Genomic DNA, 17,865 nt, shown 5'->3' with positions numbered 1-17,865 from the left:
ACAAACCTCTCTTGTTTTGGGGCAAAACGGTTCAGCCATTGGGATGTGGCACACTCCTCTGGCGCCACAGTGACTTCCATCATAGAAGGTCTGAGGCCTCAGGGATGTCCTAGAAAGAGAAAGTGGTGAGGTTCTGACTTCTGTCACAGTACCATCTCTGTCCTCTGAGGGTGAGTGACTCCGCTGTGTCTGGGTCACTCCACATCCAATAGCTCTAGATAAGTGAAGGTCACAGAGCATTTTCAGGTTTGAATTGGGCTCTTTTTAGCTTTGGGCAGGTTGCAACACGCTCCTAACCAGGAACAAAAGTGTACCCATTTGAGACTGTTAAGGACACCTCATCGGGACCTCAGGGAGGGCGGGTAAAACCCAAAGTCAACCTGAAACATTTCATCACCACAACATATGCAGAAGACCACAGAGTCCAGTGCCTGGACCACTAGTTCCCCAAACTGTGTCAGACTCATTCTATTTGTTAGCTTCTGCATAAATTTAAATTGTTAGCATTGACTCAACCACACCCAGGTCTCCCTAAAATCTTAAAAAACAATTGCTTTGTTTCAGTCCATACAAGGTCCTAACCCACATTTGACTGTCGTATCTTTAAGGTAAAAATAATTCCTGCTTTGACCCTAGTCACATTTTTCCAGGCCATTGATCCTCTGAAGAAAGCAGCTGGATTGTCCTGCTCCACAGGGAACCTGTTTCCTTGCTCGGCTTGCTTCTCAATCCACTTTAACAAGGTCTCAAGTTTTTTATTTCAAGTGTTTTGCTAGAAATCTTTTTTTTTTTTTTTTTTTTTTTGTTTTTGTAGATAGGGTTTCTCTGTGTGGCTTCGAGCCTTTCCTGGATCTCACTCTGGCCTCGAACTCACAAAGATCTGCCTGCCTCTGCCTCCCAAGTGCTGGGATTTAAGGCTTGCGCCACCTCCTCCTGGCTAGAAATCTTTTTTTTTTTGGAATTCACAAAAGATGGGCAAAGATGAATTCACTGCCAGCTCACTCAACTTTTTTTCTAAAAGCTTTCAGAAAAAAAAAAAATACAAACTGCTTTTTATGTGCATTGATTTTTCTAAACTTGAACTACTTAGTAACTCAGGGAAACTGCACCCTGACACTCCCGGCTACTTCCTACAGAAGGGGAGACGAGGGAGGGACGGGATACAGGAAAGCTGAAGGCACAATATCTGGTCTTTTTCCAGGGGTGGCAGTGGGGTGAAATGGAATTTTTTTTTTTTTTTTGCTGGTTCCATTTACACAGTTGGTGTATCTACTGTCCACAACTGACTATTCCTCGGTCTATGTCACACTCAGTGACTCTAGCTGGCACTCGTCACCTCTCTTGGAGATGAAGAAGCCCTATCGCTGTGGAAGAATGCAAACCTCATCTCTACAGTTCTTCACTTTTTCTCATGTGCTTGAAGAAGTCAAGAGTTAACCCTACAGCAAATCCAGCTGAAGCTGAAGACTGGGCCAAATGACATCTCTAACCTACATCAGCAGGGTTTTTCCTTGAAGGCTGACCAACAAAACAATGCTACTACGTTATCACAATCTGCTTGGTTTTAGTCTTTGATGAGTCAGGTTGTATCAATGTCTCCACTTGCAACTGGGATTATGAAGCAGAGACACGAAAACCTTTAGTAGCTATGGCAACAGGTGTCCACGCAGGAACACCTACCTCTTCAACGTGTCCACTGCTTCTCTGTCTCTCCAGGTCTCTGCCTTGTGGCAAACACACGAATGAACATGCACTACATCATGCTATGTTACTTGATACTTATTGACTGGTCTTGAGTACCGCTTTCTAATGGAACAGTTTACAATTTTTTTTTTTATTAAATGTGAAGGGTGAAGGTATCTAATAACATATAGTTATAGCTAATTCTGCATATTTTTGATTCTCCCATTTTCTAATAAAGTATAGTATTAGCCAGGCCTGGGGCCATATGCCTTTGATTCCAGCATTCAGGAGGCAGAGGCAGAGACAGAGGCAGGTGGATCTCTGAGAGTTCGAGGCCAGCCTGGTCTACACAGTGAGACTCTGTCTCAAACAAAACAAAACATACAAAAAAAACCCAAACCAAACCAAACCAAAAAACCAACAACAAAAAACCCCAACAACCCATAGTGCTCATTCTTTCATTTATAAAGGCATTAGGAGAAATAAGTCAATCAAGACACCCTGATAACTCATAGGAAAGACACCTGAGAAGTCAGCCACAGGCCAAGGACCCACAGAACTTGACCTTGCAAGAGACATCATGGAAGAGAGGAAAAGCAGTAATAAAATCAACACCCCCCAACAAAGATACACCTTTTGTGGCATCCACACCACTAGCTGAAGTGTCACTGTGTTCAGTGGAACGGCTGATGACCAAAAACTAAATCGCTATATAAATACAATTGTTTTCACTAAACCACAGCTGGGAAATGTGCAAGGCACCCCCAAAGGAAATCTTAAAGCAAAATATGTATCATCTGTGGATTTGCTGTGAGAATCTGTCAGAGAAATCGAATCTCTAGGATTCAGTCAAAGTCTGGAAGAGTCTTTCAGACAAAGACAGCCTCAGAAAAGAGACTGTTAACAAAGCTGAAAGGTCACTTCCCATTTCCAACCAAACCAGCTCATCTAGATTCAAAATTATAGTTGACCGGTGTCATTCAATCATTGGCTGAGTGATACGGTTTGAATTTTTTTTTTAAACCAAATGTGTCTTGTACAAACTCCTTAACACCTCAATTTCTATCTGTCCATTTAAAGCAGAATCCTCACAGCTACATATAAGGCTCATATAACCTTTAGATTTCCACGTTGAAATCCTACCCCTTAAGGTCATACTATCAGGAGGCACACAGCACCCTCAGGACTGGTACTAGGGCCCTTTCAGAAAAAAGAGGACCCAGAGAACTAAGCACACAAGGACACAGCAAGAGATACCAAGAAAGCCAGCTCTTCTCAGACACCAGATCTTCTGACACCTTTCCCCCGTCTTCTCAGCCTTCTAACCAAGCAATCTCTGTTGTTTAGAAGCTAGTTAGTCTGCAGTATTGTGTGATAGCAGCCGAAACAGACTGACATACTTGCACACTTGCTCAAAGATGGCAAGAGCAGCAAAAACTTCAGCGGCTACCCCTAATACACTCGGATGCAATCACATCTCAAGGTCACACTTGGGTAACGCCTACCCCACCAGATGCCCACACACTTATCCCCAGAAGCTTTGATTATTATTTTACCCCTACATGGCAAAGGGCAACAAAGGTAGCTGATGGCTAGTATGAAGCTGACTTCAAAACAGAAAGGTTATTCTGGATCAATTATGCGGGGACAACGTCGTCACTAGAGGAGTCCTGCAAGAGGGCAGCAGATGTGTAAATGTCAGAGAGATGGCAAGAACCTCCTCCATCATCACTGGCCCTGGATGGATGTGGGCCATAAGCCAAGAGCATAGGGGACCAAGGGTCAGGACAGGGACTCCACCTTAAGCACCTCCCAGAAAGCAGTATAGCCTTGCCAACAGCTTTTTTTCTCTTTTAAAGGTTCGGTGAGACTCATGTTAAACTACTAACCAATAATAACAAGACGATACATTTGTGGTGAGTCCCTCAGTTTGTAATTAATTTTTTGGGGCAGCAATAGGAAATCAATACGATGTAGTTTGATAGAAGATAACCCAGTCTGACCCCTCTACCAAAGAAATAGATTAGTTTTGCCTCCTGAATACACATGGATTTTTTTTTTTTTTTTTTTCCTGAGACAGGGTTTCTCTGTGTAGCTTTGCGCCTTTCCTGGATCTCACTCTGTAGACCAGGCTGGCCTCGAATTAACAAAGATCCGCCTGCCTCTGCCCCCCGAGTGCTGGGATTAAAGGTGTGCGCCACCACCGCCCGGCTAAATATGGATTTTTGGGAATGACCACCAGGCTGGTTTTACTACTCACTAGCTGCTTGCTTCTAGGGGAAAAAATCATTCTGATCTCTGCCCCTTAGATCTTCCAATATTTAAAAGTAGGGACAAAGCCACTTCCTCCCAAATGTGAGGGTGAAATGGGATAATACAGTGGCTGGCACTGGCCACTGCTGCATGTGGAACATCTGCTTCTGCACTCTCTTCTGCCAACATGGGAGCCTGGCATTTTGATGGGCCTCAAATCAAGGAAACTTCTGAAACTCCCTGAGGCTGCCAGGAAGGGGAGATGCTATTCTAGCTTCGTCTCTGTTGCCGACAAAATACTCTAACAACAAGCAACTTAGGAGAGAACGGGATTTTGCTCACAATCCCAGGTTATACATCACTGTGGGGAATTCACAGTGACAAGAGGCTTGGAAGAGCTGGTCATATTACAGTCACGTAGTGATGCAGAGAATGAATGCCTACTGGCTTGCTCTCGGGCAGCTTTCCCCTCTCATATTGCTCAGGACTCCTGCCTAGGGAATGGTGCTGCCCATAGTGGACCAGCTCTCCCTATGTAAATCAACAATCAAGACCACCAGCCACAGGTCAACCTAACCTTGATAATACATCACTGAGACTCTCTTCCCAGATGATTCTAAGTTGTGTTGACCATTCAAACTAAACTAACCAGGACAGGTGCTAAAAACAACAACAAAAATGCACAAACAAAGCATCTCTTTAAAAGAGTGAAGGAGGCAAATAAGCTCGCACTGTCAAGAGAGATGAGCTCAAGGTAGTCTTTCAGACGTAGGACAGGAGAAAAACCCAGAGAAAAACTGACCAGTAGGCTGTTTCTTAAGCAGAGACCCTTGGATTGGCTTGAGGGTATATTTGTTAGATCATACTCTCCCTTGAAGACATGTAGAGTTAAAAAACACACTGCAGAAAAACACCCATCTTCTAGGAAAGACACCTCTGAGGTGGTTTCCTAATACAGCCTCTGTACCCAGCAAGCCCCAGCACGAGTGGGTGAGTGCACATGAGTCAGTTAACTTGCTGCAAAGCAACAAGGACGGTTTCTGGGGAAGGGATTCTCCCAGCTCATGAGGATGATCCCTCTGCTCCAGTCTCAGGAGCATTCCTAACTGATTATTGTAATAACAACAGCAGCAAGAACAAAACAAAAAAAGGAAGAAAGAAGAAGCAACCAATGGACACACCTCCGAGATGAGAGACTTCAGTAAAGGGGCCGAATGGTTCCTCTTTTATTCTCTGTTATGTCTTAGGAGATCTTGCTCACTAAGCAACAGACCAGTATAAAAATTCTAACTTTGGGGAGGAGGGGGCTGGAGAGATGACTCGGCAGTTAAGAGCACTTACAGAAGATCTGGTCTGGTTTCCAGCACCCACGTGGTGGCTCGCAACCACCTACGTACACCAGTTCCAGGAGATCCAACTCTTTCTTCTGACCACTGAGGGCACAAGACATGTATGTGGTGCACATAGACACAGAGGCAACACATCCGTACACATAAAATAAATTAAAAAAAACAACCCTCAAAATACAAAACCAACAACAAACATCTTAACTCTGATAGCGGTAGTGAAAAGAAATCTGGTACCATCTCCTTAAGGGTTAGGATTTCAACACAAAGTCTGAGGGTCACAGAAGAACAGACCACAGCAACAAGGATTTTGCTCAAGGCTCTGACGGAGACAGTGATTTAATCTTAGTCTGTACATCTGTAAGGGACAATAAGGAGAGAGGAATGCATTTGCTAATACTGTTATTGTTTCCTAAATGTCCCAGACTCAGTCCAGGTTAATGGAAATATTTTACCAGGTTGTGTAATCCCTGCCCCGGGCTGTTTACTCAGAAACAACAGCCACACACAGGTATACTCTGCAGGAAAAAGAACCACTCCATGTTATGCTTAGGATTTGCAAACTGTAAAAGCGGGAAAAAGCTGGCCGGAAAGGCTTTGGCATTTTAAACTCTACTAATGGGTCAGATTGCCCTTTTTAAAAGGTCTGCTTCTAACAGCAGTGATTATATTTAAGTAACTGTCAGGTCCTACGAGCAGGATGTGACCCTTTCTATCATATGGAATTACTTACAGGTAACTTGACTTGCCGTTCAGGAGGCAAGATGTGATCACATCATAACCATTGATATTCTTCTGGAAAGAGGGGAACAAGCAGAGGTTCAGGGCTCTCTCAAGATAAACTTATAGAAGAAACCATTCCTTCAAAGGTGCAAGAGATCATGAAGCACAGACCCACAAGTTGGAACAAGTCACATCCAATGACAAGAAGGTCTAAGAAAATAGCTAATCGGGACATCACCATTTCCCCTGGTGAAGCCTCTGCTGCTCAAAGCCCTGAAGGTTCTGCTTGCGGCTGCTTCTTGGAGTATGCCACACTTCCAGGAAGATACATGAAAAGATACATGAAGGGCTGTCAGGCGGAGAAGGGGAGTCCTCTCTAGAAAGGGTGCAGGAGAGAGGGAGCGCTCAAGCCCGCAGACAAGATGTTATGACGTAGAGAGTCAATGACGCAAGAGTAACAGAGGGTCCCCGCAAGGACCACTGAGCGCCACAGATGAACAAAGGGCCAGAAGACAATCACAAAATCTGAGGTATCTCAGGGAGGTGGGCAGAGTTGGAAACACGTGGATGAGGTTGACAGACTTGAGAGTCACCTGAGTTCAAATCCCCCAGGGTTCACTTGCTAGCATGGAATAGCATCTATTTACCTAGGTCTCCTCAAGCATAACTGGGTGAAAGATTACTGTGTGCTTGCAACTGACTGACCACAGCACCCAGATCGGACAGCTGTTTTTACAACAGGACGTGGTAGTACTGTGAAGAGCTAGAGATAAACTAGGATCCAGAGCAGAATAAAGACAAACTACTTCCGGGGAGCAGTTGACCTCACTTTAAGCACAACTAGATAAAGGAGAACATGGGACACACGTTATGAATGAAAGGGAGTCGAAAGGCAGGCAGCGAGTGTATGCCCAATAGTATCTGCTTCCTTATAAAATCAAAGGTGACGGTCTCAGCACAGCGTGAGGAAGACACACAAGAAGCAGCAGGGACAGGATGGTCCCGTCTGCCCTTGCCTGAGTGGGACAGAGCAACGCAAGGGTTCCTTGAGGAACTCTGCTTCATGCATCTCCATCCCTTCCTTTTTTGTTTCAGACAGGGTCTGTCTCACTACGTAACCCAGGTATCCAGACCATACTCGAACTCATTATCTTCCAGCTGTGGCCTCTTGAAGGTTGTGGTCACATGTGCAGGTTGCAACGCTCAACTCAGGAGTCTCTGTTTCTAATCATAGAAACTATCCACACTTCTCATGAGAAGAGGCCCGACCAGGAACGGACACCAGAGCAAACCCCCAAAGGACCATAGCCTTAACCTGTGACATCATGGGGAAGCCCAAGGCAGGGCTGCATCTCTGGGAGGGGGAAACAAACAGGCATAATCTGTCAGCCCATTTGTCTACTGCGGGACTTTCCTGATGAGTCAGAGTGCAATGGCAAACCCAGGCCTCTCCTATTCTTCCTGCAAGAGGATAAGCTGGAAAAAAATCTCGAGAGCACATAAAACCCAACACCCTTAGAATTCTGAAGGGGATGAGGATACTGAGGGACAAAGGCATCTGAGGGAAGAGCCAGCAAAAAAGCTGGGCGTCTTCTCTGCCTGCTGGGCAGCTCTTTGCATTTTTTAAGCAGTACCTAATCAGGGTCCAGAGGTCCTATTGGCCAACATGCTAACCACACTTCAAAGAAACCACTCGGCACTGCAAATCACGCTTTACTTTCTTTGATCTTTGGGGTCTGGGGCTGCATTATTTTTTTTTTTCATTGTAAAACAAAACAAAACCGTCAACTGTAAAACATTCCTGATAAAGTCAAGTATTAAAAAAAAACAAAGGAGAGGCTCAAAGCTAGAGAGAGAGAGAGAGAGAGAGAGAGAGAAAAGAAAGGAAGGAAGGAATAAATAAATAAATAAATAAATTAAATAATTAATTGCCGGAAGTCCCCATCCCTGGGGCCTCTTGATCTCTTGAATGGCAGGACTGCATGACATTTCTTCTACCCGAACAGCAGGATCTGTAATCGTATCTAACAGTGATTAGTGTAGAAAATGGAGGGAACGCGTGTCACGAGTGACAGAGGAGGAGACAACAGAATGCCTCAGGCTTCGATGAAAGCTGTGCCGGGCACTAAACAACGACAGGGGACGGGCTGAGCAGCTGCACAGCTAGCTGCACATCTGTCCAAGGCTCTTCCAGGAAATCTGCCTTGTTCACACAAGGCCCTTGCCAAGCCCCAGGTAGGGAGGAGCAGTACCATCACGTGTGGGACTTCATGAGAGGCCCCATCACAGACACTGGTGGGCTCAGGACACGGCATTTCCAAAGATATATGAGGTGTGAAAAGAACTCTTACCAGGGCTGGAGAGATGGCTCAGCGGTTAAGAGCTCTGACTGCTCTTCCAGAGGACCCGGGTTCAATTCCCATGAACCCACATGGCACCTCACAACTGTCTGTAAGTCCAAGATCTGACACCCTCACACAGACATACACGCAGGCAAGACACCAATGCAGCACACAGAATAAAAAAATAAAGTAAAAAGAAAAAAGGAATGGTTACTATGTAGTGAAAAAGTAAGTAGCTGCAGACCCCATCAGCTAGCAAGTGGGGTTCATACAACTTTGCCAAAGTGACACTAAAGATCGGAAGACGCTGCAATGAAAGCACACATGAAATTCAAGGACGAAACAGCATCTAAAAGCCCAAATGGAGCCTTGAGAGCAGCTGAGCCATCTTTATCGGCATGGCAAAGCCAGAGTTGGAGGAGGGAAGGCACGCCGACTCCTGTGTGACAGCCACCCACCCACTCCCACTTACACAACAGGCTGTTTTGGTTCCCCACAGGTGACAAGTTAAAGACTATTCCCCACCCACACATGAGGGTATACACCAAAGGAGACAAACCTCAAATTATAGGTGTTGGGGATGCCCTGTACAATAAGGTCCTTTTAAAACAGAAATGTCTGACAAGATTCTCTTAGACCAAGTAAAAGGCCCTATTCTTTTCCCTTTCAAATGGACTGCTTATTAGACTACCAAGAAAAAGAAAACAGCACAGTGGGTATGCTGAAGAAGATCACTGGTCTGGTGGGACCGGCTATATGCAACACTCCGCAACACAGGCTACCAATATTGCACACAAAACCTCTGATGTTCTTGATCAACTCCCTAGAAATCCATCACCTAGAACAGATTATAAATGAGAAGCTGGGCATGCTCAGAGCAGAACCAGCTGTTAAAAACCAAGGCCACCAGTGCCAGGATGGCTAAACAAGGAGTCTGGTAAGAAAAACTTACAACAGAGGTCATGGGAGCATTGAGCGGAAAAGCCCAACTCCAACCTGTGGGAATAACCAATATAATCAATTGTCTTTGGCCTTTGGCGGCTTGAAGGGAACCGGATACAGTTATATGCTCTGTTGTGTTAAAAACAAAGAAAGAAAGAAGAAAGGGAGGGAGGAAGGAAGGAAGGAAGATATAGAACAAGCCCCAGCTTGAATCAGATTCTGTTTTCAATGGTCTACTGACTTGTGGTTCTGACAATGTGGACTTTCTACAAGGCAGAGGAAACTGATTCATCAAACTGAAGACAGCAGGAAGCTGTCACCATGGAGATCTACTGGGGACAAGACTCATATGGGTTCTTAATACGATCAGTATGAATCCCTGTTTTCAGTCTTTGGATTTTGAGGAACATTTCACAGGAGCTGTGCCATGTATGCCTTAGAGGACACGGACATGAAGGTGAGGCTGATTTTGACCATGAGCCCCTCTTAAAAGCATTAGATTTCTGTTCTAAGAAGAAAATATACATCCTTGAAAGAGATCGACAGGTTAGGAGCCCTTGTCAGAAAATGGGATCATTCTTTTCTAAAACTCTTTTCCCACCCTCACATACAACATTTCAACCCACAGAGTCAAAATCTGGGAGGAGAGAAGGGAGGCCCGGGTGAGACCGTACTGGGGGAGGGAGAAGAGCATGAGAGCCGGGGTGTGCTTGGGTTCTGTGATCGGCCCAGGTTTCTTCCAGGACCCGAGGAGGTGCTTTAGGCATTTAAAGAGAAAACAATCACCCTTCAGATGTCACTAAGGTGATCACAGAAAGCAAAAATTTGTCTAGAACTTTAATACCAAAGAAACCTACTCTCTCCTTATTTCCCATGTTTGGAAGTGAAGTCGAAGTCAAGTTTCCTGATTCTTCCCTTGCCAAGCGAGCTCCTGCCCATACTCTACATTTCCAGAACCCACCAGGTAGTTCTGACAAATTGAGGATACGATACGGGTGTGGCTGGTTCACAGAAGGCAGATGTGATTCTCAAATGAAATTTCCAGTGGCCACATTAAAAAAGAGAAAGAAAGCCTTATCAAACTTAATAGACCTAAAATTTTAATCACTTGAGATTTCACTGTAAATTAGTCTCTGATGCTTGCTAGACTCTTTTAACAATATTCTCCCTTCTTAACAAATGGATGCAGAGACTGGAGGGCAGTTATTAAGACTCTCAGCACTTGCCCGCACTGCCCTGGGGTTGAAACACAACCACAGGCACGTAACTGCAAGGAGAAGTAAGGTGCTGTGGAAAGGCACAGCAATGCAGCCGTGAAGTCAGGAGCCACGTGACACTCAGAAACAGCGGACTTTAAAATGGCAGGAGAAACCAGGAGCCCAAGCTCAGAGTGTGCAGCTGCATTGAATGTTGGTATATCTAACTGCATAGCACAAACACTCACTGCACATAAGAGACAGACAGATTCAGACACATAAACAGCAGATGGTGTGAACAGTTTCATCAACAGACATCATCCAGGCCCCTAACCCTTTAAAAAAAAAAAAAAATCAGCAAAAAAACTTCAGAGCTAATTATGCTATGGATCAAACAGACTTTGTAGAGAACTACAGGACATCCGATCCAACAGCTGAGGAATGCACATTCTTCTTGGAATTGTCTCCCCAAGAACCACACTTCAAGCCACAGAGCAACTGTTCCCCAAATACCAAGAAAGTAAACTAATTCTTTGTATCTTATCAGCTCATACTGGAAAAAATATTAGAACCCAACAAGAGAAAACGCAGAAACGTTATCCACATAAAGATGGAACATACTTTTCAACAATGAGTTGTTCATTACAGGGATCACGGAAGGAATTAAAAATGTCCTACACTCAAATATAAACACAACTTACTAGAACCTGTGGGATTCAGCAGAGAAAGTTCTAAGAAGGGGTTTGTAGTCATAAACGTCTGTATTAAAAATTAAGAAAGATATCAAGTAAATAACCCAAATACACACCAGTGTCTTAGAAAAATGAGAATAAGGCAAATCCAAAATAGAAGGAAGAGATAACAAAGATCAGAGGAAGCAGTCATCCGATTCCTGAGGAAGGGGCCCAAAATATGATGATGGAAAAGACAATTTCTAATAGTGCAGAGAAAATGAGACAGTCCAGAAACTAGAGCCTTCTCATCCTGCGCGCGCGCGCACGCACACACACACACACACACACACACACACACACACACACACACACACACACACGAGTCTATTCAAAACGGATCTAAGACCTCAATATCAGACCTGCAACCTTAAAAGTGATGGAGGAAAGCAGAGGAAGAACACTTTGAGATAGAGGCCTGGGCAAGGCAAGGACTTCCTTCAGCAGGACTCAGAAAGTCGGAGCAACGGGCAAATAGGCCCACATCCAGCTACAAAAAGCCACACATACAACAGTCAAACTGTCAGAAAGTGCTCACAAATTGGGAGAAAATCTTTGCCAGCTACTCATATGGCAAGGAATTAAAAATGAAAATAGACAAAGAACTTAAAGAAATTAAAATAATAAATAATCCAATCCATAAACGGGGAAGCAAACTGCTTGGACTTCTCTCAAGTAGAAACAACTGATAAACACACGTTCAACATCTTTTTAGCCATTAGGGAAACGTCAATCAAAAGCATAGTGGGATTCCATCTTACCTTAGTCAGAACGGCTCTCATCAAGAAAGCCGGCAACAAAGGTTGGCAGAGATGCATGCAGAGGGGAGAAAACAAGCCCTTCCTGACTGTTGGTGGGAATGTAAATCAGTCCGGCCAACAGGAAAATCAGCCCAGAGGGTCCTCCAAGAAAGCGACAAGAGCAAGACCCACCTACCTGTCCTTGGGCATACATCTGAAGTATCTAAGTCAGCATATTACAGAGACCCTGGCACACCCAGTTTATCACTGACTACAGCCACGCCATAGAATCAACTCTGATGCCCTTCCACAGATGGGGAAAATGTAAAATACTGACGATCAACACAGTCAACCATGAAAAAAGACAATGGTCATTTGCAGCAGAGTGAGTGAACCCGGGGAGATATGGTGTGGTGAAATAAGCAAGACACTGAATGACAATGCACAAACACAATCTAAAACGCAGACTCAGAAGCGGAGGATAAAGCGGTGTTTACCAGAAGCTTGGGAGACAATTGGCCAAAGGACGTCAACTTTCAGTGGTGATGTGGTATATCTATTATATACTGAAAATCAATGTTTGCATCCAAACTGATTTGTGAGGTGTGTATGTGAGGTGATAGGTGAACATATATATAAATCACCACGTTACGTCCACATATATCAATTATGTTCACCAATATATAGTTACTATTTGTCAGTTCAGCTAAAAAAAATAAAACCCCTACAACGAAAAGCTTACAGTGATTCTGTGTCCTGCTCCCCACCACCCCCTCACCCATGTTTCCCACACATCATCCCCCAGAGATGAAAATGGTGAGCTACAAGACCACTTACCCCTTACCTGTCAATGAACTGATCGATGATGACCATGTCACCAGGCTGGATCTCCTCTCTCAAGGACCCACAAGCTGTGGTCACTATGACATGCGTACAACCCTCTTCCTTCAAAGCCCAGATGTTGGCCTGGTAGTTGACTTTTGAAGGCATGATGGTATGCTGTCTCCCATGTCTAAGGAAGGAGATTGAGGTAGGACATCAGCTATCAGGGTAGGCATTTTAACAGTTACAAGGAAACAGAGACCGCTCCCACCCCTTCAGCCTAACTGAGTAAACTAGGAAACTGGTCAATCTATTAGCTCCTGCTGGCTTGGATGACAGACCAGCTCTTTCATGACCACTGTTACAGGCTTAACTGAATCAAAGTTGTTGTTTTTTTTTTTTTTGTTTTTTTTTGAGATAGGGTTTCTCTGTGTAGCCCTGGCTGTCCTGGAACTCCTGTAGATCAGGCTGGCCTCAAACTCAACAGATCTGCCTGGCTCTTCATCCTGAGTGCTGGGATTAAAGGCGAGCACCACCATGGCCCAGCCCTGAATCAAAGTTCTTGAACTGTATGTAGATCCAACCCCAACCTGGATCACAGACTGTGGCTATACGTGGAGACAGGGTTCTTTGCCCCTTTTTTTGAAAGAAAAATTTATTTTGATTGATTTCTCAATGTATTGTTCAATATAGTGTCAGTTTTTAATGGCAAAAAAATTGGTTCCGCTGACACTTGGTAATGCTACAGAGAGCTACTACTTTCTCCAGGAAGTAGTAAATGGATAGAAAGGAAAAGCACAACTTTCTAGAAGCAGGACAACTTAAACCACAGTACCAAGAGGAAGCCCACAGCTTCCATATGGCATGGACATTTCTTAGCTGCTAACAGAAATGAGAAATGGGGAAGAGACATGGGGACACATCTGTATGTACAGTACTATGCTGTATGAACATGGCACATCTGTAGTACATGTTATATGTGCTGTATGGGGAACGAGACATGGGGACACATCTGTATGTACAGTACTATATGTGCTGTATGGAACGAACAGACACATCTGTACAGTACTGTATGTGCTGTATGGGGAACAAGACACGGGGACACATCTGTATGTGCTGTATGTACATCTGTACTGTACAGTACTGAGAGCGCTGTATGTGCTGTAACAACAGTGGCCAAAGAGGGTGAAGAATAACTATAAAAAAGGGACTGGTGGGCAGTGGTGGTGCACACCCTCAATCCCAGCACTCGGAGGCAGAGGAAGGTAGGTCTCTGTGAGTTTGAGACCAGCTGGTCTACAGGGTGAGTTCCAGGCTAGCCAGAGCTGCACAGGGAAACCCTGTCTCAAAAAACCAAAAAGACCATTATTTTACTCAAAAAAATTTTTTTAGAATCTTTGTCTAGATAAAAAAAGTCTTCTCTTCTTGCCCAGGCCTCTGGCCCTCTTTAGAGCTTAGCTCCAAAGCCAAGAAGCATCTACCGTAGTTACTGCATCTACGCCACATCTACCTATTATACTAATATTTACTCTAACTGAACATGCCTCTTTGGTGACCACCTCTACAACTATAATTTGTCCTAAGGGTGAAACCCTTGCCTGTCTTCCTCAGTAGCACCCATCATGTAAGTTGATCCTATTGGACAAACAAATGCACTATTTTCATTTGTTAAAGTTATTTAAGAACTAGAAACACATAAGCATGAGCCTGCTTATCCATACCAACAGGGGAACTCCAGTCAACAGCTGTAAAGGGCTCAAATTCTAAAATGAATTTTAAAATTCACATTGGTCACATGGCTTTCTTATGTTCTTATAAGCAATATTTCATAAAGAAGCCTAAAACTATCTGGGCCTCCTGAAAAACTAAGACACGTGATGTTCTAGCACAGAGTGGCTTTGTCCAGAGTTTATTTCTTTACCTTTGATACGATAGAAATACACGGGAAGAAAGTTAACACACAGCTTTATTTTGTTCAGTGTTTGAAAGGTTTGTTTATAATTTACATAGTTTTGGAAAGAACACTTAAAATCTATTCTATATGCATATATATCTGAATACCCACCTATACATGTATTATTAATATTTATTCAAGTAGTCACATTTACAAGAGTGGAAATATATCCAAGCGTTTAAGTAAAAACTTTAGGCTTTGGAGTGCAACCATTTTGGCTCAAAGCTCTCTCTTTTACCTCCCCTGAGACCTTCCAAAGTCACCCAACCCACTCGGAGCCAGGATTTTTTCCCCCATTAATAAAACATAATGAAATATCAACCTGCTCTACAGAGTTGTTAAATAACACCACACTATTATCCTCTTTGTATTTAAAAAGAACTTCTCTTGACAACTAACAAACCTCAGACTAACACAGCACCTAAGGTTCCACCCTGAGTTCATAGGCAGCCTCTAAGAAAGTAGGAGCCCTCACTATTCAGAGATACATATTATTTTCCAGGGCCTGGCTCCAAAGCTCTCTTTTTCAGAAGAAATTGGTCATCTGTGTAATTTAAACAACTGTTTCCTCCCTGAGCTTTAGAAAAAAAAAAGAAAAGAAAACCAGGCATTTCTCCAGTAACGAAGAAAGGAGACTTGTAAGAAACCCACAGCAGGGGACCACTTAAAACTACATTTTCGTTTTGCTGGCTCCCAAGAACCTACTTTCCACACCACTGTGGTGGACGAAGCTTTGTTAGGTGCCCCGTCATGTCCTATAGAGTCCACACACATCATGTGTAGCTCAGCCTGAGACTTGCTCCCCAACACTAAGCTATGTATAGCTTCTAGAAGCCACTCCTGGGACTAGGTGCCACCCTGTGGGCACGAGAACCTGCTTGTTATTGCGTTAGCTGCAGTGGAGGCCACTGGGGTCAGGGGAATTCCTAACCTTGCCGCTTTCTGTGCGGCAGCTTCTACCGCCAGTCCTGTTTAGGGAACAAGGGTGTAAGCACAAGAAGTCATCCAGGTTAGTTCAGGGACTGAGACCTCTTCCCCACAAAATGTAACTGCCAATAGACATGGATGTCATGAACAAAGCATCTTATTTATCTGATAACTGGAAAGAAAATTAACAAAGGAAATATTTTTTGTAGTCAGAACAGAAACTGGAGGTTCAGTGTCGCTCAACTGACCTATTTTCCAAACCAAAGAGAGGAATGAGATCTTTGATTTCCTAAATACTTTTAATTCAAGCTTGTCTCAGAAGGGACCGACATGTTCTGACTCTGCGGACACCTATCTCATACCTACATTATTACCTGTTTATGGGCTTTTAAGTTAAATTTAAATTCTTCAGAAGTAGTAATATTAAACAACAATAACAACAAACTTAAAATACTTTACCTTGCAAGAAGTACACAGTCAACGTTTTTTATCTTCCCCAAAATTAAGGCATCAGATGGCTGCATGCAATAAAAAATAAACAGTCGCAGCTTAGTAATTTTAAAACATGTATAAACAGTTCTTCAAAATCTGAGTCATTGAAACCACAACAAACTGGTGGAATTCTGGAGTTTGGAGATACAGCTCAGGGAAAGGAGCTTAAGTTTTACTGATCAATATCATCATCCATAAGTACTGACTGAGCTCTCTGTGAGCGCGGACTCCGCAGGCTATGAAAGGCAGCAGGGGCTTTGTTGCAAGTGTTCCAGGAAACTCTAATCAAATTTACACGAGTCAAGGGCATTTGAAAGGTTCACGAAATGTAGTGAGTCAAAAGCTAAAAGGTCACTGCCGAGCTCAGCGATAGAACGGCCTACTGCGGCAACCAGGCTAAAGAAGGCCGTCAGGCGCCTTGAAGAGATGCTGGGAAAAACCCGAGAACCAACCCTGAGGCTAAGGGCGAGATGGGAAGGGGCTTGGAAAACCCCAGGTCAGGCTAAGAACTTATCCGAAAAGGAGGGCTGGGCCAGGATGCAGCTCCTCTCAGAGGGAGGAATGCCAGTGTTGTTTGGAAGAGGTGATGTGGAATTAGGAATGTAGATACCTCCTCACCTGGCCCCGGTCGGAAAATAAGCCAGCCTTCCCTAGAATCCATTCATTCCCAATCCTAACATGTGTTCCAGATCCCAGGACTCATCTGGGCCAGAAGACACCACTTCATAACAACTCTTCATCCTACCTGCCACCAGCCTGTCTGCTAAGTTACTGTGGTGTGACCTGGGCTCTAAATTAGAAACAGATTTGAATTTAAAACCAGCATCTTGATTTCTAGTAATGCAAACTGAGAAGCCAGCCCCTTGTGTGTTCAAAGCCACATCATCCCAACAGTAGCCTCGTGCACCCTTACGGGCAACTCAGCTGATGAAACCCAGTGGCAGCACCGGGGGCCCTCTGCCTGGATCAGTCTCTAGGATGTCCACACACAACCAACTACTCTTCTTGACTAAAAATCAAGCAGTAATTAGCAATGCCAAAGGCAACACTGTCGGCCGGACACTCACCTTGCCAAATGGAGTATCCACGTACTTCTCGGTTCTTCCTTCTAAAATTTCTGGATCATCCAAGCCCGTTCCACCAATTATTCCAATCTAAGGGAGAAAGGAGAAGGAAGAAGGTTGGCATATCTGGTCATGCTGCATCTTAAGCAAATACATTTATCTATAGACACAGGCCCTGTCCACCCCCACCAAATCCCACAAAAAAGGGACTCTGATCAGAAAACATTTAAAAGCCTGCTATTAAAAAGAGAAGTAAAGAATCAAAATCAAAAACCTCAAACAAAATAACAACAACAGAGCCTGATGGTCTTCTATATTCTAGAATTAAATAGCCAAATATTGGCCATTGTTTTCCACTGCATCACATTTACTCCCAACTGAATTACAAATAGAATTAATTTTCGGTTGGAAATTGAGCCCAAATGTGGTAGTAGAAAGACTGACCAAGGTTGTTTCTCTACCACATTTACTATGGAGTAAAGGAAGCATGATATAAAAACTTAGGTCTGTTTATTTGGTGATGGTTTCTTACTACACCAAGATACAAAGCAAGAAATGCTCTTTTTATGTCACGAGTCACAGAACTAGGAGAGAATGCAGGGAAAGACAAGTGACATGACAAGCCCTCCCTGATGTATATATTCACAAAA

At 43.8% G+C, this 17,865-nt stretch overlaps 1 protein-coding gene across 1 annotated transcript in view; it reads right to left on the bottom strand.

The window, feature by feature from the left end:
- The window catches only part of LOC114698359 (methylthioadenosine phosphorylase), a 40,064-nt gene that overhangs the window by 10,019 nt on the left and 12,180 nt on the right, over positions 1 to 17,865 (bottom strand). The window contains exons 2-5 of the mRNA XM_028877018.2: positions 17,219 to 17,305; positions 16,119 to 16,177; positions 12,801 to 12,968; positions 7 to 109 (exon numbers count right to left, since the gene is read on the bottom strand). Of these exons, the coding sequence (XP_028732851.2) occupies positions 7 to 109; positions 12,801 to 12,968; positions 16,119 to 16,177; positions 17,219 to 17,305 (417 nt within the window). The remainder of the gene's footprint in view (positions 1 to 6; positions 110 to 12,800; positions 12,969 to 16,118; positions 16,178 to 17,218; positions 17,306 to 17,865) is intronic.

Source organism: Peromyscus leucopus, chromosome 2 (assembly GCF_004664715.2).
Source record: "Peromyscus leucopus breed LL Stock chromosome 2, UCI_PerLeu_2.1, whole genome shotgun sequence".
In the NCBI taxonomy this organism is placed as follows: Eukaryota; Metazoa; Chordata; class Mammalia; order Rodentia; family Cricetidae; genus Peromyscus; species Peromyscus leucopus.
Note: the sequence above shows the minus strand (reverse complement) of the source record. Positions and strands in the feature narration are given on the sequence as shown.